General features: G+C 42.1%; 1 protein-coding gene across 7 annotated transcripts in view; it reads left to right on the top strand.

Annotated features, from left to right (window-relative positions):
• ITPR1 (inositol 1,4,5-trisphosphate receptor type 1) overlaps positions 1 to 23,311 on the top strand; it is a 319,423-nt gene that overhangs the window by 116,439 nt on the left and 179,673 nt on the right. For 4 of the 7 annotated variants that reach the window (XM_070046602.1, XM_060308108.2, XM_030867789.3 and 1 more), the window contains 8 exons: positions 1,153 to 1,268; positions 9,863 to 9,949; positions 11,955 to 12,113; positions 14,268 to 14,366; positions 15,506 to 15,589; positions 15,687 to 15,833; positions 19,898 to 19,993; positions 21,664 to 21,708. In XM_070046602.1, the coding sequence (XP_069902703.1) occupies positions 1,153 to 1,268; positions 9,863 to 9,949; positions 11,955 to 12,113; positions 14,268 to 14,366; positions 15,506 to 15,589; positions 15,687 to 15,833; positions 19,898 to 19,993; positions 21,664 to 21,708 (833 nt within the window). The remainder of the gene's footprint in view (positions 1 to 1,152; positions 1,269 to 9,862; positions 9,950 to 11,954; positions 12,114 to 14,267; positions 14,367 to 15,505; positions 15,590 to 15,686; positions 15,834 to 19,897; positions 19,994 to 21,663; positions 21,709 to 23,311) is intronic. The other 3 variants (XM_070046603.1, XM_060308111.2, XM_060308109.2) reach the window with 1 other exon arrangement.

Below are 23,311 nucleotides of genomic sequence, written 5' to 3'. Positions count from 1 at the left end.
CACGCGGACTCTCAACCACTGCGCCACCAGGGAAGCCCTAGTGTTAGTTTTTTAGAGCGGTTATTTGTAAACTCTTTCCATGGCATATCCCTATCAAAAAAATTTGACAAAAATACCCCTAAACTCTGTGTGTGTGTGTGTGTGTGTGTTTAAAAGTTATATACATGTGTCACTGTACTAATAGATTGTATACATTATAAAAGCAAGCAGGAAAATATGTTGATGAAAAAGATTAAGATTAAACAATAATGTGTCCTCTTAATCATGACTAGCATATTAGCATGAATATCTTAAGGCACATGGGTGCTTTCAGGGCAACGTTCATCATTAGAGACAACATTTTAAGTGTTTTTTAAAACAGTTTTTAATATCTGGGTGACTTTTTTTTTCACATCTCGTTAGATCATCATCATTTTTCCTTTTTCTTGTTTGTGGGGTTTGCATTACTCCTCTCTTCGGTGTTTTGATTTCATTGCAGACATCTTTTGAAGCCACTAGTCCATTTTGTGAGTTAGTTCTACTACATAAAACAATGTAAAAAGTCATGACCCCAGGCATTCCTAAACAGAAGCACATCACCATGCACTGAGAGAGAGGGAGAAGACACAGGATGTCTCTGCAAGTTCATTTATTTTCTTCCTGCTCTCCAGAGAGTCATCTGGTAAACAACACTCAAGAGACCATTACCCAAGGAGGTGTCTCCAAATAAGCTTCTGTTGTTGTTGTTTTTTTTAATGTAGTCAAATTGAAGTGAGTTGGATTTATATCCAGAAATGTTTGTAGGTACTATTGCATACAGTGAGACTACTGCCCTTAAAGTTGTCCATCATAAAGGAAAGGAGATAACTCTGGGGCAGCATTGAGAGCTCTGAATTTGGAGTCTGAGCCCCAGCTCTGCCCCTAACTGGCTGTGTGACAATGGACATTTGACTTAACTTTCTAGAAGTTTCATTTTCCTCATTTCTAACCTCACATGATGGTGGTGAGAATTAAAGGTCAGAGGAGAGGTTTGTAAAAGGGCCCTGTAACTTACCATTTACACTTTCATGTAATTTATAATGCGTTATAGAAATAAAAGGGGAAAGTTTTTTTCATAGGTTGAGTGTATATGCGTCCTCAGTAACAGTTTTCACTTGTTTGTTTCACTTCTAGATTGCCTCTTTAAACTATGTCCCATGAATCGCTACTCCGCCCAGAAGCAGTTCTGGAAAGCTGCCAAGCCAGGAGCCAACAGCACGACAGACGCAGTACTACTTAACAAACTACACGTACGTATGGGGATGGAGCTCCATGGCGAGGTCTCGTGAGCAGCCCTGTGGGTTGTGTCTGAGTGGAATGGGTCGGGAAGATGAGTTTTGCGGTCCTCTAGCTCTGGATACCAGCTTTCATACGGTCTTTGATAAAGGGCTAAAAGGGAGCTGACCCTAAGGAAAGGTGGGTCGTAGTCATCCTGAGATGTCTTGAGAGTTTCTTTTTTCTCAGCCATGCCCTTTCTGGGATGGCTTTAGGTACGGTACTGGTTATGAGCACAGGGTCAGGAAGCCAACTGCCTAGATTAGAATGCTAGCTTCACCACTCACTAACTGGACATCTTGGGTGAGTTACTTAGCCATTTTGTGCCTCTTGTTACCTCATCTGTAAAATGGGAATGGTAATAATATACACATCAAGAGGTTGTTGTGAGGATTACATGAAACATAAAAAGCACATGAACAATGCCTGGCATGTGATAAGTGCTCAGAAAATTTTAGCTTTTATCATTGTATTTATCTTGTCTATTACTTGGCATATAAAAGAGATGCTCATTCTACTGCTGATGTGCTCTGTGACCATAAGCAAATTTTTGAGCCTCTCTGAGCCTGTTTTTCCATCTGTCAAATGATGCTATAATTCTTCTAGTGTCGAGATGATATAATTCTTCTGTGAGGCTAATCTGTGTGGAATTTCTTTGAGATGTGGCGAAGGAAGACATGACATATATCCAGGGTGGTATTGAACTTGCAGACCGTTCCCCGTCTCCCTGTTCTGCTTTATTTTTCTCCACATCACTTATCATGATCTTTCTAATTTATTTATCAGCTCTCTCCCCCCACTAGAATGTAAACTACTCAAAGGCAGAAGTTTGTGTCAGGTTTGCTCGTTGCTGTATCCCTCTTGCCTACAACATAGGGTAGGCGCTCAAATATTTACTAACTTAATTTAAAAAAAAAGCTCTTTCTTGAGACTCAGTGATGGCAGCCGAGGATGTGGGGTATCTGTGAGCACATGGGGCTCACGCTTGCTCTCTTTGTGACTAATAAATGACAAAGTCACAGCCAGCTGCACTGGGTAAGGTAGGGCCCATGGAAGGGACTCCTTTATTCAGCACATACTATATTAGACAGGGGTGAGGGGCTCCAGGCATGATGAGAAGACCAGGTTCCTGACCTCCATGAGCTGATCCTCCAGTGTGAAGACACACAGGCACTCATGGCCCTTAAAATGAAATGCAGACTTTGTGCCTGCTGGACGCTGCTTTCCCTCTGAGGCTTCTGAACCAGCTAGACTTGCTCTGTGTCCTTTCGTTTTATTTTTTTGAGCACCACAGACTCCTAACAGTCTCACGACCTTAGCGCTTGCAATTTGTCCTGTTGAGAACAGTCTTCTCCTGACTTTGCCTAATCTAAGACCTCTGCCTCCTTCATCTCTCAGTTTAAGTCATCTCAGTGAGGTCTCTCCCCATCTCCTTATCTAAGCCATGTGTTCCTTGCTTTCCTCCGTCATAGCACCCTGTTTATATCTTTCTCTGCACTGATCAAAGTCTGCAATTGTATTTAAAAGTTCCCTTAATTAGCATCTGTCACTCAGTAGAGTGACGACACCACAAGATGAGGAGCAGTGCCTGTCTTGTTCACCACTGTATCCCCAGTGCATTGTAGTAGTGTCTGGCACATAGTAGGTGCTCAAGAAATAGTTCTTGAATGAATGAGTGAGCCCTGTGCTAGGTGAGGGTGATAAAACTGTGACAGCATCGTAACCCTCTGGGAGCTTAATAGCTAATTAAGAGTAAAGAGGTAGTGACACGACTGTAGCAAGTTCTATTATAGGGCAAACCACTGAGGCTGTGGGAGCACCTAGAAGGGGCAGTCAAATCCGCTTTTGAGTTTAAGGATGGGTGATATGGTAGTCAGGGAGGGCTTTCTGGAGGAAGAGGAGGTGACAGGTAAGCCTCAGAGTGAGGCATCCTGTGGGAGTAAGAGGGTAGGAGAGAAAAAGAAAACAACAGAAGCAAAGAGATTGCTTTGAAGGCTTCTGGGATTGCATCATTATTTTAATGGTTTTAGGGCAGATATTCTCAACCTCAGCAGACCCATTGCTCCCTCTGAATAGCAAATATTATGTAACTATAAATATAAATAGGAAATAAAATCTGTAAATAATATAATCTCCCAAGATATCAAAGTTTTGAAACTGAATTATAAAGGCAAAATAAAGGGAAAGTAATAAATTTTATAATTGCACAGTCACTCTAGAGGACGTAAGGAAATAAATGCTTTTACCTATTTCTATAGACCCCGTGAATGAGGCAGCTGAAGACTGTGGCCGATGTAGGTCTATAGTACTGGTGACCCAGAAAGCATGTTTTCCATAATGTGGTGTTCCAAAATGGTCAGCTGCTCTTGGTAATGTTACTAAGAATGCAAGGTACATGCTTCTCTTTATTAAATAACACCCTCAGTTTTGGAAAAGGTGTTAATAATATTATTAATTGAACCATGCAGATCCATGCTTTGTGTTCATGTGTAAAGTGGAGTTAAGGGTTTGGCTCAGAAGTTGCAGCTTTTTAAGCCGTGTGACTGTCCACCGGAATACCAAATTGTGTGGGAGGAACGATGCTTCTTCCTTGCACAGGACTGTGCTATACATTTCAGGGCATCCAGCATCCCTGGCTCTTGTCCGTGAAGTATGAGTAGCGATCCCCTCCTTCCCCAATCACTGTGAGGATCCAGGACGCCCCCGAAGTCTGTACTGGGAGCATGGGAATCGAGTTAAATGGGTAGGAAAGGTTGCTCAATTCTGCACGTCTCTTGGGAGAGCCATTTAGCACGTACGCCTGTGGGGTCATCTTGGTGGAAGGAGTGTGGCCTTAGCAGTCCTGCGGCCCCTTTTCTCGGATGAAATTGATTCTGTCCACTGAGGTATTCTTAGTCCGTCTCAAACCCTTTCTTCTCCTACGCTCTTTACAGCTGTAGTTGTAAAATTCAGATTCCTCATGGCCAAGCAGGAAGCCAGTTGGAACCAAGAGGCCTTGGTGGGCTGGGTTGCTAAGGGGCGTGTGCCTGTGTGCGGGTCTGGGGGGCAGCTCCGCTCCCCTGCCATTGCTGCGTGGGAAGGTGGGCCAGGAACTGCCGCCGCATCTTCTGCTTCTTCAAGAGAAGCTAAAATCCGTGCTTTGATGTGTCATCTCTCAGTTTTTAAAAAATGTTGGCAGCTACTTCCCTTAAAGTTTAAAACGGAACACTCAACACCAGTACAGGAATGGCTCAGCAGGATGGCGTCCTCTGGCCAACTGTTCTCAGCCTGTGATACGTGTGTTGTTTCATCAGCAGTTCCTTTTCCCGCCCCTTCCCACAAATGAACCATGAAAAAGCCACAGAGTTGAAAAAGGCGATCCTAAAGGTGACCAAGAACTTTGAACTCCTTACTAAAATAAACAATAAATTCTCTCTTTCATGCTGTTTCTGTTTTAAATAAATTTTAAAAGGAAACCAGCACTGTCTCCTGATTCAGGATCCCTGACATGACTTGCAGGTCTTGGCTGTTAACTTTGTGCAGTTCCTGCTTTCCTGCTTGGCTGGACCTTTCTTTCCCCCTCTTGTGTCTGAAAGTCATGCACATGTTCTAGTGCCGTCATTAAAATGTTGTATTTTGGGCAGCCGCTTGCCTTTGGGGGCGGACGGCCAGTCTCCAGTGGGTTTTCATTTTTATTTTTGTCAGCTACTGTGGAGCACCCCAATCAAAGGTCAGATTATTTTAAATTAATGCCATTTAAGGAATTAGTCGTCTAGACCAGTTGACTTCCTTTTGACTAGGATAAGCAACATGCCACCAACTCCCTGAAGGACAATGACATCTAGTGGCTGGTTGCTATGTGTGTCTGTTCGTTCTGAGAGAATAACTGGGTTCTAACTCCCCTGGTCGTGATTTCCCAAGACTCTTGGCAGAATGAGGTTCCGCCATCTGCAAATCACATAATTTGTTCTACAGCCCTCGACTGCCGTTTCCTGACAGCATTTTTACCTGTTACCTTGAAACAGCACCTACATTGTTTTGGTTCTGAGAAATGGTCCATTACCTTAAGCCGTAGCTTCTACAAGCTAGGAGGAACCAGAGGAGTGAGGAGTCTTTATTGTCATCTGAAGCCTGGGTCCTGCCTTGCTTGTTTTCAGAAGCCTTAATATTTATGTTAGATACTTCAGAGCTTGTTGACCTTAAATAAGGTTCCCCATTGTTCCAGTGGCGTCTCTGTAGTAATTTAATAATGGTTTCTCCATTTCTGAAATAAAATAACAGGTGACTGTGATGGGGTTGACCTTGATGTTGCTTAGGGAACATTGTAATGTCTGTGGTGATTCATGGTGGTAGAGACCATAGCATAGAGCGTGATTTCTCCCTTAGAAATTCAGAACTGTCCGCAGCCCATTGTGTAAGGGAAAAGAGCAACAGGTACTTAAATTATTGGGATTTTTAAATATTGAAAAGATAACACATTTAAGATGGCTTTTTAAAAATCTAGGCTTCTTGCCACAGAGGTACGATGAAGGTGTTTCTGAAGTGAGTATTGTAGGAAGAAGTGAGCTCCAAAGTATACATGAGTAAGAAAAGGAAAAAAAAGAATGATCTCTAAACCTTAATCCTCAAAGATAATCTCGGTGTGTGGCCCAGTCTCCCATCCCCTATTTTATTCCTTTATCTCTATATTTTAAAGTATTAAAGGGGGCATGCCATCTCACTTTCTTCCTTTTTTTTTTTTTTTGGTGGTGCCGCACGGCATGTGAGATCTTAGTTCCCTGGCCAGGGATTGAACCCATGCCCCTTGCACTGGAAGCGTGGAGTTTGAACCACTGGGCCGCCAGGGAAGTCCTTCATTTCTCTTTCTTTCACCTGCTTTTTTTTCCCACTTAATATGTCATGAATAAATAGGTACCTCTGTATTTTTAATGGCTACTTGATTACTCCATGATATAGCAGTACTGTAATTTTAGACAGCCAATCCCTATGGGGGGAGGAGGTATTTAGGATTCTGACAGTTTTTGCCATTCCCCCCAAAAATAAATGATGGTTATGGCCTTGTGCACATGCCACATTATCTTAGAGAAACTCCTAGAAATGGGATTGCTAAATCAAAGTTATGCACGTTGAACAACTTTTTGGTAGATATTGCTGGATTATTCTTCAGAAAGGTTATACAAATTCACTGTCTTTTTTTTTTTTTTTGCGGTACTCGGGCCTCTCACTGTTGTGGCCTCTCCCGTTGCGGAGCACAAGCTCCGGACGCGCAAGCTCAGCGGCCATGGCTCACGGGCCCAGCCGCTCCGCGGCATGTGAGATCTTCCGGGACCGGGGCACGAACCCGTGTCCCCTGCATCGGCAGGCAGACTCTCAACCACTGCGCCACCAGGGAAGCCCCAAATTCACTGTCCTACAGTGTGGGCTCCTCTTTAGAATATACTTGAGGGATTTAATAGACCAGATTTAATTTTTTCAAGGGTGAAAGCAGCCTTGATCAGTGGGCCCAGGTATTGTCTGTACTGTTCTTCCTTTTTTTAAATTTTATTTTTTTAAATTAATTTTTTATTGGAGTATAGTTGATTTAAAATGTGTTAGTTTTACTTCCTTTTTAATCAACCTTTTGAACTAAAAATCATGATGAATTTTCTTTTTTCTGAAAGCCCAATTATATGTCAGTTATATCAGTAAAACTGGGGGAAGGGAACAAATTTGGTTTTGTGGAGGAGTTATCTAAAGACTGATTTGTGAACTCAAATGAACACATATATAGTATTTGTACACTTAGTAAAAAGTGAAGTGAGTGGGAGAGTTTTCTCCTTAAACAAAGAGTGCGTATAGGAAAAGTGAATTCTTAGAATGGTCCGTAAGCTTAATGCATGGAATGTTTGTTTAGTAGTTATATGTAGGCTTGGTCATCATTAAACCTTTTAATGGAGTTTTCAGATGTGATATTTGATATTCTTAGATATTTATTCTCCAGTTGTGTATTTTCTGTTCTAATTTTATCTTTTGTATGTTTGTACACGAATGACCTTTAATCTTTAGAGCTGCTGGTGTTTAATTAGTCTTAACTATGAAATATGTGTCTTCTTGGTGACTAATCTGACCTTTCCTTTTAGATATGCCAGTGACCACTGGATTACCACTTGTGTACTTAGTCTGAGCGTAGGTAGGAACTTAATATTTTAGATGAATATTTCTTAGATTGAAGCCACTGGAAATTCTTGAGAGTAAGAGGAATACCCATGAGAATTTTCCCTCTTAAACAGGAGCCCTTATATCATTTAAGTTCAAGAAACACTACTTTATAATTTTCTCAAGGTGAATCCTTTTGGTGTGGTGTTTCGAGCAGAGAACATTTGTATTTGTTTGTTGGAAAATGTTGTTTTATTTTACTGAATTCCTTGATTCCCCCCGCTTTGACATTTTTTTGCTTTCTCAACTTTCCTGTCCTTATTAGCTGAGAACTGCTTAGCAGAAAGAATAAGTGGCTCTCTGCAATGTATAAACCTGCCTTCCAAGTGGATTCAGTCCAGTGTATTTTTTTTTTAAAACTACCTGCAGAACCTGTGGGTACTGTAGAGCTCTTTGGATAGGGTACAGCTCAGGCATGAAAATAGGGAGAACGGAGGTGGGAGGAGGGGATGGGAAGGTGTTTATGGAGGGGAAGAGAGAGTTGGGGAGAGCCATGCCTAGGGCGGTTTGGATGCCAAGGATTGCCATGGTGTCTGCGCTGGTATTATTTCTGGATGTGTCTTGAACCCAGTGGATATTACGTTTTTGTAACTGAGAATAGCAGACTGGTAACTAATTCCGAAAGAGAAAGAGGGAAGCCTCTGAATAGACCATTGTTTTAAAGGGTTGAGACATATGCTACAAACTTGCAGTCAGCCACACAAACTTAGGCAAATCCTTACCCTCCTATAAATGTGGTTTCTTTTTAGTTTAGGGTTGCTTCCTGCAGCTTATTTTTCTCAAAAGATGTTCCTTCCTAAAAATACCTATACTCCAGGTAGAGGTGGAGCGAATGCTGAATTAGAAGGAAACTGAAAGATTCTTCACCCACCCACCTTAGTTCACCTTTTGAAATTTTCATTAGAACGTTTCTTAGTTACATAAACTTGTGTATAACATTGGTTAAAATTTATTGAATGCCTATTTTGTGTCTGGTATGCATTTTCCGTAATGTCTATGATTAGGGAGAAAAAAGGCTTGTATTGTCCTCATTTTGTGGATGAGAATGCTGAGTGAGGCTTGGTGAGATTAAACGACCTGGCCAAGATGATAAAGCCGGTCTGTGGTGGAACCAAGACCAAGTCCAGAAGGGTTGTGTGGAAACGCGGACGTGCTCCCTGGGAAAGAAGCCCATTAACCCACTGGCATCTGGTAGCATCTTGCCTCAAGGCAAGGGGAGACTCTACGAAGAGAACGTTGGAAGCAATTCCGAAGTACATCATTGGTCATCATCATGCTTCTGTCACCCATCAGATTAGATGCCGTATTTCTTCCGTTATTTTTCTTTTGTTTTACTTAGTCTGGGTTTGGGAATCAGAGATTGGAACGGCAGTTTAATTGCCTAGGATGAAACTAGTTCCCCTTGAGTGTGGTTATAATATGCTAACAGACTTGCAGAGCTACACAGGTGAACGAAGGAAAAATGACTGTGCGGGTTGGTGGCTTTGGCAAACTGTTATGGGAACCCTCTATTTGGTTTTACCATGTTCCCTGGCCTGCCAGAGCTGCACTAGTAATATCTCCAGCCTCATTTGTGAATGTGTAAATCTGGAGTTAACCCAAATATGGGTTTGAGGATTATCTCTTACTTACTTAATAGATGTGTAGTTTTTAAAAAATGACATTATTAAGCAAAATTTCAAATATACACAGTAGTAGAGAAAACAGTGCTCCTTTTGTACCCACTCAACTAGCTATGCAGTGTCGACCAAACTTTTTCATCTTTCTGAGTCTGTTTCTTCTTTATGAAATTGAGATAATGATCTTCTCCTCAGGGAACTACTGTGAAAACTAAATAAATTATAATTGGTATGTAACAATAATAACTAACACTCCATGAATGCCACAATGATGAGATACCGTGCTGTGTGATTCCTGTGAGATGAAGGTACTATTTTTATTTTCATTTTACAAAAGAGGAAACTGAGGATTGCAAAGACGTTAACTAACACATTCCAGGTCACAAAACCAGTATTTAAATGCTGTTTTATTTTACTCCAAAGCTATAAAGAAGACCTGTACAAATCATAAAAGGGCTATGCAAATTCCCTTCCAACCCTACCCTATTTTCTTTAAAAATACATAAGCTTGTGACTTAGTCTCACCCTAACCAGATGTCCATGAATTCCTTAAAAAATGAATACATGTTTGAAAAACCAAGAAGGCCAGCAAACAAGGCATAGTGGGTTGGTTTCTTGAACCCCTTGCTCATTGCACTTAGCCTCAGAGGGTACTTAGGTATTTGCTTATTTTTGTGGTTCTTGTATGAACTGGCTATATTGCTTTTGCCTTGCGGCAGAGAAATATATAACCCATTGTTTCCTCTTTGTGACCAATCTTCCTCCTCTATGTACAGCATGCCGCAGACTTGGAAAAGAAGCAGAATGAGACAGAAAACAGGAAATTGCTGGGGACCGTGATCCAGTATGGCAATGTAATCCAGGTGGGTCAAAGCCGCTGTTCTGTCGTGGAGCTGAAGCTTTACAAAGAGTGAATCGAAAAACAAGCACACGAAACCCGGTTTGGACAGATAGGACTCTGTGGACACAGCCACTTTATTGCAAAAGGTCTAGCGTTTCTTGTGATGTGGGCTGGACTCTTGGGCTTTTAGTTGGTTCTCTCTCAGTGCAAGGGTCCACTTCTCTCCCCTGTACTGTTAATTTAAAATCTGTCCACAGTTTTTAGATGGGAGGCTCCCTGTCTGAAGAGGAGCCTGGCTGTTGCGCTTTTGCGTAACTTGCATTGCTTGAAAGTTCTTCATGTTTGGTAAAAATTGGTTCAAGAGCTGGTCACCAGAAGTAAGAAGAGCAATTCTGTACCTTCAGGTAGAATATTTGATGATAGGTCTCATGTCTTACCTCACGGGTTGTGAGGTTTACTTGTTTATATCTGGTACCTTCAAATTTGACAGGATAAAACACCATTTAAGAAACAGCTACAGCAGGTTTTGCTAAAAAAAAAAAAAAAAAAAAAATCCACCTAGGTCTATCCTTGCAGAAAACTGTGTGAAGAAGTCCAGTGCCAAATGTGGCTTTTTTTTAAACCATTTTTAAAAATTGAAGTATAGTTACCTTACAGTGTTGTGTTAGTTTCAGGTATATAGCAAAGTGGTTCGGTTATACATATGTGCATATATCGATTCTTTTCCAGATATTTTGCATTATAGGTTATTACAAGATATTGAATATAGTTCCCTGTGCTATACCGTAGGTCCTTGTTGTTCATCTATTTTATATATAGAATAGTGTGTATACGTTAATCCCAAACTCCTCATTTGTCTCTCTTTACTAATACTAATATTAACTTTACAAATGACAAAGGAGTTCCTTCCCACTTTTTTTCCTGGTAGGTATTGGGCAAGAATTCTTGCCATGGTTCAGCTGGCTCACTAGCAGAATGGGAATAATAATGGTATGTGCGGCCTAGGATGATTGAGAGGTACCTGTCACAGAGTGTGCTGTGAATACTTATGACCTAATATTTCTTATTTTCCCAGCCTAGATCTTGAGGATCACCTGTAGGTAATGCCAGGTTATAAGCCAGCTAAGTCCAGCCCTTGGAGAGGTGCATGGAAGATCAGAGGTACTACTCATCAGAGTACCACGGAAGCTTGGGAAGGCATTGCCTTATGTATCATGGCCAGGGGATGTCAGGGACTCACAGATCAGACAAGAAGATTTGTGGGCCTCCTAGGAGTGTTCTAGAAACTGTATCTGTTAACCTGAAAAGGGAGATACTGGCAGTTGGAGGTGGTGTCCCATGCTAGTCTTACCATTTCTCCAGGGATTGGACGGTCTTTCCTATTCCCCGCCATCTTCTCTTACAGCGTGTTGAGTTGGGAAGCCTTGGTCAGCTCTTCCTGGTCTAGACTTACTATGAGACGTTTCGCATCTAGATCTTCCATCTTTCCAGCTCCTTCATGTAACCGTTACACAAGAATTAAGAATAGAGTGCTTAGAAATTCAAGGTGGAAATCCATAGCAGCCGTGTTTTTTCCAAGTGAATTGACAGTCCCCTGATGGGGTCACTTATTAAATTGAACTGTTTCTCTTGTTCAGAAGTGCCCTTCCTTAGCTCCTTAACTTCATGTCAGGGCATATTCAGACTGCAGTTCTTTAGTCCCTTTACCTGGGGTTAGACCCCTTGCTGCTAACCAATGGCAGAGTGATGTTCCTAGCTGATGGTGCACTTGACCTGAGCGACACCCATCTTGTCCAGGGCTGTGTTGGGGGGAAAAAAATGTCTTCTCCTCTTCCTTCTACTTCTGCTCCCTTTGGTCTTCCTTCTTTTCTAATCATTCCCTGCCTTAACCACTTCTGTGGTTCTCTAACTTCACAGGTGGCTCAGTGATGGGAGGAGTGTTTGATACATATCTTGTATGACTGAGAGAGAAATGTAGAGATTCGGGGACGTGCTGACACTCACCTTATTCTCTTGGTGGTTTTCAGCTCTTGCATTTGAAAAGTAATAAATACCTAACAGTGAATAAGAGGCTTCCAGCTCTGCTGGAGAAGAATGCCATGAGAGTAACGTTGGACGAGGCTGGCAACGAAGGGTCCTGGTTTTACATTCAGCCATTCTACAAGCTGCGATCCATCGGAGACAGTGTAAGTGCACATGCCCAGCCCAGGGCGTGCTCCGTGCCAGGCCTCCAACCATAACTGTACACTAGAGTCAACTAAGAGAAATTTAAAGTTGGAGCCAGAGGCTTATCCCGTATGAGGAGAAGGAAATCACCATGGAAACCAGTGTTTGGGAAACAGGGAAGTTTGGAGAGCAATGTGACCTAAATACAGTAGCTCTGTTTTTTTCCTACTGGGCTTCTGAAAAAAATCATATGAGGAGCCCATTACTTGAGTAACTTTACCACAAAAGCAGCTATCATGTATGAGTGTCCTGGGGAGTGTCCCTGTCCTTCTAGATCAGTAGTGGAAAAGAAGTGGTTCTCTATTGCGGAAATAAAGTTAGGACAGAAGGATGGAAAGGAAGTAGATCAGGGAAGGAGAGTGGATTTTAGGATTATCCTCAGTTGCTCTTGATAACTCTGCAGGCTCTTGCTTCCATTTCAATGACTGTGGTTGGTCCCGAGCTGGCTCCTCTCCTGAGGGGTGATTAAGTTATAAAGCCCCAGAAATCCTTTCCAGGGTGACTTAGAACAGTTCTGATACTTATTAGCTACGTTAGTAAGTCATTATGTGGGCATATACTTAACAGTGACTATGTTTCAATGCTATCAGCTGCATTTCCAACCTCATTAAGATTCTGAAATAGTTGTTTTCCACCAAAAAGAAATATGTATTTAAACAGTGTGAAATCTTGTCAAAAAGCTTAACTTGCCTTCACCTGAAACTGGGTTTTCCCATTTTTTAATATTTAAGTATACAAGCTTTGGGTCGTTTAAATATGTTTCAGTTTATACGTTTGTGTGCATATTAAAGTCTGTACAATATACGTGAAGCCTCTAGTACCTGAGCAGCCCCCTCGCAGCGGGTGTACAGTGCATAGTGATCATCAACTGAGTATAGAAGAGTAAGTCCAGTAAAGCTTAGGTTTCACCTAAAGGGTTGGGTTTTTTGACATATTTAACTTGCATATATTTTGAGTTAGAGAAAATTTAGTTGTATGTGTTCCCCAAATGTATCAAACTGAGAATAGGTGTGTTTTACACCTTAGGAAACCATCCTTTCTATTCTTCTTCCTTCCACTCCCATAATAAAAGACAAGGGTGCTTTGCTCTGAACTTCATGTTTGCAAGTCCTTTGCTTTCCTGTCCTTTAAGCTTACCTGTTTAGCTGTGCCTTAGTTGAGAAAGTAAGATGGACTTGAATACTTGTAGAATAGTGTCTTTCAAAGGACAGGTATTCATCTACTCATGGGCCAAGAGATCAATTTAGTAGCTTGGGACACTCATTTTAGAAAGTGGAATAGAATAGGCAGTATCAAGCTGTGTTAAACATAATGGGGATAAGATTGTTTGGGGGGGTGACTTTTTTTTTTAGATAAATAGAGATCTCTATATCTTTCTATATATACATGCATATATGTATATACACATATAGCCACATAAACTCTTTATGTATGACTGAGTCATAATAGAAAACGTATTTCTTAATACGACTTTTCAAAAAAGTATAAAAGCCTTTGCTTTAGAAATATAAATTTATAGCTTTATTCTTTCAAAGATAAAGACTTACTTCAGGCAATAATCTGCTTCTACTCCTAAAATTTAGTTAGAGCTTATTTGTACAAGTGCCTTAACTGAAGCTAACGAAGATATGATTTTTTTCTTCCTGCTCTGACTGACTTGGAGATCGCCTTTGGATAATCATTGACAATTGTGGGCAAAAATTTACCCTTAGGCTTGTGAACATCACCTCTTCCTGGTCAGGGTCAGGCTTTGGGGTTTTAAAATCTTTTTTTAATTTTTATTTTTTTTGAAATTCCATTCTTTATATATTTTAAAATTTTTATTTTATATTGGAGTATAATTGATTAACAATGATGTGTTAGTTACAGGTGTATAGCAAAGTGATTTAGTTATACCCATACAAGTATCCATTCTTTTCCCAGTTCTTTTCCCGTTTAGGTAATGATAGAATATTGAGCTGAGTTAATTGTGCATTTGTGCTGTATCACTCTACTTGCTGGAAGCTGGGCCGCCTTCTATGCAGGCTCTTACAGCTCCTGCCAGAACTAGCCACTGGTCAGTCTGCAGTCCTGACCTGTTTTGTGAAATGCTCTATTGGTCCTTTCCTTTCCAGGTGGTCATAGGTGACAAGGTTGTTCTGAACCCCGTGAATGCTGGCCAGCCCTTACATGCCAGCAGTCATCAGCTGGTGGATAACCCAGGCTGCAACGAGGTAAGGGAAATAAAGTTATGACTTGTGGGCAGGCATATGCTGCAGGAGCAAACCTTCCTGGGGCCAGAGCATGTGCGTGCTCACAGCGACTTGAGTAGTGACTCGGGGCAGTGTACCCATTCTGCAGGGGAACAAACTGAGATCCAGGCCTGCCGCATGAGGTTATATAAGCCTGTTCATTGGGTGGGGGCTGATGTCACCTGAGGGCTCAGTTTGCTAAGCTTTGTATCCCTGGGGGATTGTTTTCTAATTTCTTTAAGGAGAGAAGGGCCCCCTTTACCAAGTGTTTTTGGCCAGAGGGGTACCCTTTTCTAATTGGTCTCTCTAAAGAGTGTGTCTTGTGCTAATTCATAAGAAGGGGACACTGCTGGCCATCGGCAGCCCTGTGAGAGTGACATCTTACTTTTGGCAGTACATCTACTTAACTTAATTGGCAATTTTAGGACACAAGGGCAATAACTTGATGGTGACATAAATGTTTGCCTAATGTTTGTTTGGAGGACACAAGCTCTGGAAACAGACAGATACGGATTCAAATCCTGAATCTGCCCTTCCCTACCTCTGTGACTGTAGGTTCATTATCCAGTCTCCCTGGGCATCAGTTTTCCTACCTCTGAAATGGGCATGATGGTTATGGCTATTTTTAGGGTGTTGCTGAGGATAAAATATATTAGTGAATGTTAGCCCAGTGCCTGGCATATATTTCGTTTACAAACAATGGCTATATCATTAACATTTTAGGATGTATACGTTGGACTTTTTTTTTTTTTTTTTTTTTGCCTTTGTAGCTCATCTCATTTTATACATACTTGTTTTCACTGGGCCTTTACGTCTGGCTATAGTACAAGAGACTTGGGGGAAAAAAAAGAAGAAGAAGATATCATTCCAGGGGGGCAGGAAGCTTGGTTCTGTTAGCCGGAGTTGCAGCATACATACTGACTGGTACAAATGAACCATTTATTACCAAAGACTTCTATCAGGCCAACTGAGTTTGCAAGTTCTATGATCTTCATGATGTCAGTCTTTAGGCTTGGAGGGCTGAAGCACAGCCTTGCTTCTTGGGCAGAAATGAGGCATTTGGGCACAGGAAACCACAGTTGTTGAGGGGTATGTGAAATAATAACTAATTTGTTTTCTAGGTCAATTCCGTCAACTGCAATACCAGCTGGAAAATAGTCCTTTTCATGAAATGGAGTGATAACAAAGATGACATATTAAAGGGGGTAAGTTTGATACGTTACAGGCTGGGCAGCACTTGGGTCCTCTTTGGTTCTCTTTTTAAATGCGTTTTCCTTCATTCCTCCGTGTGTTGACTTTTAGGGTGACGTGGTGAGGCTGTTCCACGCCGAGCAGGAGAAGTTTCTCACCTGTGACGAGCACAGGAAGAAGCAGCATGTCTTCCTGAGAACTACCGGCCGGCAGTCAGCCACGTCTGCCACTAGTTCCAAAGCCCTGTGGGAGGTGGAGGTAAGGGATGGGGTGGGGCGGGCAGGGAGAAAGGATTCATGGATTTATAGGAATAAGTCACATCCAGGTACTTACACCCACCTTGTTCCAAAAACAATGGATGACTTGGGATGACTTAGAGAAACAAACACATCACGCCATATCTGAAGGATGCCAGATGTTCCTGTGGAGGAAAAGAATAGCTACCTCGGAAGCCAAGTCCCAACTGAAGTTAGAAATTTCTTTCTCTGGGTCATCTGATCATCTCTTCCTTCTGTGTTTTTTTCTTTCCCTTGCTCAGTTATCTATCACAGCAATATGTAATCAAGTGCCTAACCCATCACAATGTGTAGGTGACTGCACATTGGCGATAGGATGGAAAGATAGTGGATGGTGAAGTATCTACACCTCCAAAGCACAAAGAGGCACATTCCCTGTCCTCTGGATGTGTAGATGAGGGAGGGCAAGGGATCAAGGAAGACTTCCTGAAGGAGGTAGCATCCGAGCTGGTGCTGACGGGATGACCTATATTTCAGACGGAAGGGATGAATGGAGTAAGTCACTTCCTATAAGATACTAACGTGGAATTGGAAATGTGAGGCAACCTTGGGTTAGAACTCAGTAACCTCATTTGATGAGGAACAGAGGATAGTCATGCGAAATAAGACAGAAACTGTTTTAGGAGACCAGATCCTGAAGGGCGATATATCCAGGCTGTAGGGACTTGGAACTTAATTCATAAACGAAAAAAGTATTAGAAATGTCAGAACCCTACGAAGTCACCGTGACTGACTTTAGAACCTTAAAAGCAAGTACCATGTCTTCTTCACTCACAAACTGATTGAAATGAATTAAACGTGTCAACCTTTTGGGGAGAGTTTTTGCAGTATGGACTCACTTAACCCAGAAGTCCACTGTAGACCATCTTCTGTATTTTATCGTCTGAGAAGCAACAGCTGTCTAATTTTTGCTCCCCCCCAAAACTGTTGCCTGCCAATTTTCCCTCTGAATACTCTAGGGAAACACTGAACGTCTTCCTTTTTTATTTTCTTCTTGAGGATTTTAGAAACTTAAGTGTCCCTTCCAAATAAAAGAAGGAAGGCAACACCATGTGTTTTATATTTCTGGTCATGATTTAGGGTTTTCATTATATGTCTTCACCTCATTGCCAGTCAGTTTTACATATCGTCATAACTTTTTACACGTGATGTTAGAACCTTACGATAGTATACAGTTGAATCTTGAACAACACGGGTGTTAGGGGCACTGACCCTCCACATGGTTAAAAATCCACGTATAACTAATAGTTAGCCCTCGGTGTTCGTGGTTCCTCTGTATTCGTGGATTCATCCAACCATGTAGCACTGTAGTATTTAATATTGAAAAAAATCCACGTGTAAGTGGACCCTTATAGTTCAAAGTCGTGTTATTCAAGGGTCAGCTGCACTTCTGTTTCTCCCTTCCTGTCCTTTGTGGTGATATTCTCTTGCATTTTATTCTATATATGCTATAAACTCCATAGTGCGTTTTTATTTTTTTTTTGCCTTGTTTAAGGAGTCACTTGCATTTTAAAAACATGGAAAAACGAGAGGACAGGAGTCTTTTACCCACATAGTCATCATCTCCAGCTCTTCACTTTTTGGTGTAGATTTGAGTTTTCATCTGGAATCATTTTCCTTCAGCCTAAAGAACTCCCTTATCATTTCTGTAGTGCAGGTCTGCCACTGGCCAATTCTCTCAGCTCTCATTTGAAGACAAGAAAACAACTTTATATTTGTCCGTGAATATCTTTATTTCACCTTCATTTAAAAAGATCAGTTTATTTTTCGTTTTTGAAAATAACAGCCTCATTGAGATACAATTCATATGTCACACAATTCAGAAATGTACAGTGTGTAGTTCTCAGTGGTTTTTAGTTGACCCAAAAGAATCCCTGAGCCACAGCAGTCACAGCTCATTTCTCTTCAGATTTGCCCCTCCCCACCTCTGGTAACTGGTCCACTTTCTATCTCTGTAGATTTGCCCGGCTTGAACATTTCATATAAATGGTATCCTACAATATGTGGTCCTTTGTACCTGACTTCTCTTACCTAGCATAAAGTTTTCAAAGTTTATCCATGTTGCCATGCGTATCTGTATTTCATTTCTTTTTATTGTCAAATAATATTACACTGTATGGATATACCACATTTTATTTACTATTCATGGGCATTTGGATTGTTCCTGCTTTTTGGCTGTTGTGAATAATGCTGCTGTGAACATTCATGCACAAGTTTCTGTGAGGAGTTTCAGTTCTCTCAGGAGTGGAATTGTGGGTCATATGGTTACTTTGTTTAACTTTTTGAGGAAATGCCAGACTGTCTTGAAGGCACTATTGTATGTCCCCACCTGCAGTGTATTAAAGGTTCTCATTTCTCCATATGGCCTTCATTCATGAAAGATATTTTTGTTGAGTGTAGAATTTTACATAGACAGTTATTTCTTTTTGTACTTGAAGGCGTTCATCCATTGTTGTCTTGCACAGATTACTTTCTGATGTGAATTCAGTGGTTTTCTTTTGTTCCCTGCATATAGCGCCTCTTTTTTTCCCTAGCTACTGTAAAATTTTTTCTTTTTCTTTCTGGTTTACGTTAACCTCATTATGATGTGTCTTGATGCACGTGTGAGTGTGTGTATGTGTGTTTATCCTACTTTGAAACCACTGAGATTCTCAAAATGTGTGGGTATGTATCAAAATGGGAACATTTGGGAGTCACTGTTACGTATTTCTCTAGCCTCCACCAACCACATGGACACACTGGGTCATTCGATATTGTCTGACAGGCTGCATTTTCCTGATTCTCGCCTGTCTGCTGCATTATGACAATATGCTCAATGTTGTGATGCTCCTTTGTTGACGCTCTGGATCTGCTGCCTTCCTTTAAAGAGTATTGACTTTTGTTTTGCCAGACAAAGAAAGTTACTTGCAGATCACTTTGACCCTTTGGAGGTTTGTTTTAAAGCGTCATTGGGTCAAGTGTACTGTAGCATTTTTTTAGGGCTAGACTAGCCCAGCTACTAAGGTGTGAGCCTTTTGATGTCGATACTGAATGCCCCAGGTGTTCAACCGGCCTCTCCTCTGGCTTGTTAGAATCAGAACACCTTCTAGTCCTGTGTGAACTCCTGGATCGTTGAGCTTACGACTACCCTCTCGTTTTCTATTTGGCCTTGTGGGGTCTCACCTTACACGTATGCCGCTTGGTATTTAGCCAAAGACTAAAGGAGGCCCTTGTGCAGATTTCTGGAAATTGTTTTCTGGGGAGCTCTGTATTCTGCCCTGACAGATTCCAGTCACCTCAGCCTCCTTAAGTTCTGATATCTCCTCACCTCAGTGAGACTGGTCTCCTCTGCTTGAATACCTCTTCTCGATGCCACTGTCCAGAGAGGGGACCTCCCAGCAGAAAGCTGGAGCAGTCGTGGAGATCACCCTGTGTCCCTGTCCTCAGAGATGACAGTTGTGCGCTCCCTGTCATCCAGCATCTGAACCCAGTTGTTTTGTATATCTTACATCTTCCTCAGTTTTCTCGTTGTCTATGGCATGTTCACGTATTGTGTGAGGTGCCTATTTATGGCAGCAACTCCCAGTGCCAGTTATTCCATCATGAGCAGAAGCTACGGTTACATTTATTTGTAGGCTGAATTGGCCCAGGCACTGTGAGTGTCCAGTTTCAAAGCTCAGGCGTGTGGATGTATTATAGTGCATGAGCGCATGGATGAATTGCTACAGTTTTCCATGAGATTCTTTTTTTGTTGCTTGTTTCGCCTTTTGTGGATGAAGTCCAGGATCTTAACTTCTTCCTTATGATTAAGGCAAATAATCCGAAAACCACTGAACTTTGTCTTACAACCGTTTCATGTTAATTAGGGGACTCTTTTTTCTTTGGAGAAACATTGCTTGACAATACATATGATACTTGTTACGCGTTTGTTGGAAGATAATGATTTTTTTCAGCTTAAATACGGCTCCTGCACTATGACTTCTGGGTGGTGTCTCACATTCAGCGCCGCCCTCATTTGGATCGACATTTCTTCCACTCCTGTTGCAGGTGGTCCAGCATGACCCGTGTCGGGGTGGAGCAGGATATTGGAACAGCCTCTTCCGTTTCAAGCATCTTGCTACAGGGCATTACTTAGCAGCAGAGGTAAGTGGCAGCCCCATAGTTTTTCTCTTTCAAGGATGATGTACTGCTCTTTCCTCACTTACCTATAGCCACTGAGTAGTTAGGGGCTGAGGGTAATGCTCCATTACCTAGCTTTTCCTTCTGCTTTTCGGTTTCCTTCCACCTCATTTCCCTGCTTATAGACAAGAAGAGGCAAAAATCGTGAACACATTTTAGTATTTGACAGGGATTCTGATCAAGCTGTGGGGACAAGGTCAGTTAGAAAATAATGCTGTGGTGGGAATGTAATGTCCATCCTGGTGACTTTATTTAATAATACTGTGTTGTATACATTTGACTCTGAACGACGCGGGTTTGAACTCTGAACGGGTCCAGTTACCTGTGGATGTTTTTCAGTAGTAAACACTGCAGTGCTACGCGGTCTGTGGCTGGTTGAATCCGAGAATGCAGAACTGCAGATGGGGAGCCGCAGGTTTGGAGGGCTAGCTATAAATTATACACGTGTTAACTCCCGCATCGTTCAAGGGTCAGCTGTATTTGACAGTGGCTAAGAGAATCGAGCTTAAAAAACATAATGCTAATCAGGGTTTTAGGATGATCTTTCCATTTTGCTCTTGTTGACTGCTCTCACCGCATCTTATTTACCAATCCTGATCCTAACACGAATGACCAAGACTTGGCCGCAGTGAAACATGGTACGTAAAGCTGGAAGCATTAAAGCCCATAAAGAATTACGTCATTTTATACAGCCTGGTTACTCAGAGCTTTAGTGGATAGACAGGGTCTTTTACTTACAGGAATGTAAAAAAATCAAGGCAATGTATTTTAAATGACCGTGAAGGGTTTTTGAGGAAAGGCAAGACTCAACACTGAAGGATAGGAGGAATTTCCCTTTTAGTTTTTGTATTAAATTAAGGAGCCATGTTACTGTGTGACAGACGTTGAGTTTTACTCTGATCTGCTGGAAGATGTACGATGCATATTCATACCAGATTCTAGCCGTACATCAAGGGACACCTCCTGTCATCTGGTATCACTGGTGAGACTGCTCAGAGATTTTCAAGGTGATGCCTGGGTGTCAGTGTTGCTTCTGCAGCTGACCCCAAGGAAGGCTGAATCTAAATGTTCCAACCCCCCCGGGATGCCTGACACTTGTATGAACTGATGGTTTTGAAATATTGAAGAGCCGAAGATTAAGACTAAGTTGAAATTTGAAATGGAGCCATAGGAAATGATGGACCCAGCCCACCAGCTGTGAGAAACGTTGATTACATGGTTTGCCAAAGATCAATGGCGGTTGCATTATCTGTTATGTCCTGGGGCAAATGCAGTTCTTGCTGGAAGCCAGACATTTTTTTTTATTTCTAACTAGAAATAAGCAGGATTATCAATCACTGGGTACTGATCTTTTATTTATTTCAGGCTTTTAACTGTTGCTTTGCTAGTGGATTCTTTGTGTTCCTCTGTCTACATTTGAGAGCCATCTATTGGTGACTGGTAGATCGTTCCATGTGTGTTGTACTCATGTGACGTGTGTTGTGATTGTGGCATGCTGGTTTCGTGAACAGAGGGAAGGGAGAAGTTCTTAGCTGTCCAAAGATATTCGCAGGCCTTGAAGTCTCCTGCTAGCAGGGCCAAGTCCTTGAGAAAGCAATGGATGTTTTAATTTCCTAATGATTCTTTTTCATCAGGTAGACCCTGACTTTGAGGAAGAATGCCTGGAGTTTCAGCCCTCAGTAAGTATGGACAAGAGCCTTCTTGTCTTCCTCTGGTAGGGTGAGGACATGTGATCTGGAACCCCATGTACGAAACTGCCCCTGTGGTCACTGAGTGCTGGGGAAGGGGAGAGCTTACGCTGCCTTAACAGAGGATCTTGTTCTGTGCTTCCCTGGAGGGCAGTCATATCCCCTTGTGTCCTGGTTGGTCCAAGAGACTGTTGGTCATGATGCTCTTTCTGTGTGCTTAGTCAAGGGGTCTCCATCTCTAAGTTGCAGAAGTTCACGGTATCTCTTGGAATACTGCTAGGTTGGAGATGGTGATGGTCCCTGTAGAAGCCAGCCTTTTACATGCCAACGTCTCATTGCTGTTGACCTGAATCTATGACTCACTCGGATGTCTTCAAGGAATGAGTGTATAAGGTGGACACTGTCATTTAGAGTGTGGAGGTAGCACATGAGGCATGACTGCTGATTAGACACTCAGTTGTCTAACCATCTGTCCTTTCTGCAAAGTCAGAAATAGACCTTATTGTGTGGTTTGGAATTTTAATGCCAGCTGGATCCTTCTTGGGAAGCCATATTGCCAATTAATGCTGATAGGGAGGCACTTGGGTTGGGGGTTCAGGTGTCCACAGTTACGGGTTGAAGAGGGAAGTGGTTGTGTTACAGGGAAGTGATGGGTGTAAGTCATGCAGTTCTCTTGTGGAGTGCTTCATTCTGGTGTAGGATTAACAAAACAAAGACCCAAACGGTTGCTGCTCTGTTTGACGTTGTGTGTCCATGTGAACATCTTGATGGTGAATATGCTAGGTGGTATTGAGGGTGTTATTTTTTGTAAGATTTTGAAAAAATTGGACATTAACATAGGTACATTAATGAAGGGAGTTGGGGTGGAGATGATACAGAATGTAATTGTCAGCGAAAGTGCTGTGAATTCTGCAGCAGCCATGAACCTGCTAATTAGGTTTGGGCAGAATGTTAGCTTTGGAAGAAACGCAGAGTTCTAGCTGAGGATGTCCCACCATTAGTTAGTTGCTGGACTTGCTGGGGGACTAAGGCTCCCCTCAGTGGTGACTTGGAAGGAGAACCATGGCTTCTTTCAGGGAGAGCTGATGTCCGAGTGAACCTTGAACTCTGTGTGGAACGGGACTGCTGTCCTGGCCTGTTCACGTGCGAGGGAAAGACGGGCACGTGCAGTGCAGGGGGAAGGACACAGTGATTAAAAGTAGGGCGAGAGAGAGACAGACTTGGGTTTAAATAGCGGACCCACCGCTTATGAGCTGTGTGACTCTGGACAGGTTACTTGCCCTCTCTGAGACTGAATTCCCTCATCTGTAGTTGTGGACAATGGGCTGGTTGTAAGGACGAAGTGAGATGTTGTGCAAATGAAGTGCCTAGCCCATAGTAAACGCTTAATAAATGGCATTTTTGTAAGGTGCAGAGGATGGTTACCATTTTCAGTGCCTTTCCATCCACCGTTCCTCTGGGCTGCACAGCAGTTGCACGAAGGGATTGGGACAGGTCTCTCCATCTTTGTTTGACGGGTGAAGAAGCAGAGCGTGGTCCTCACTGGCCACAGGCCTCAGGGTCGCTGGGAGTGCAGCCATCTTTCTACTCTTTC

The sequence above is a fragment of the Globicephala melas genome, chromosome 11, assembly GCF_963455315.2.
Source record: "Globicephala melas chromosome 11, mGloMel1.2, whole genome shotgun sequence".
NCBI classification, from domain to species: Eukaryota; Metazoa; Chordata; class Mammalia; order Artiodactyla; family Delphinidae; genus Globicephala; species Globicephala melas.
This window is presented reverse-complemented; position numbering and strand designations above follow the sequence as displayed.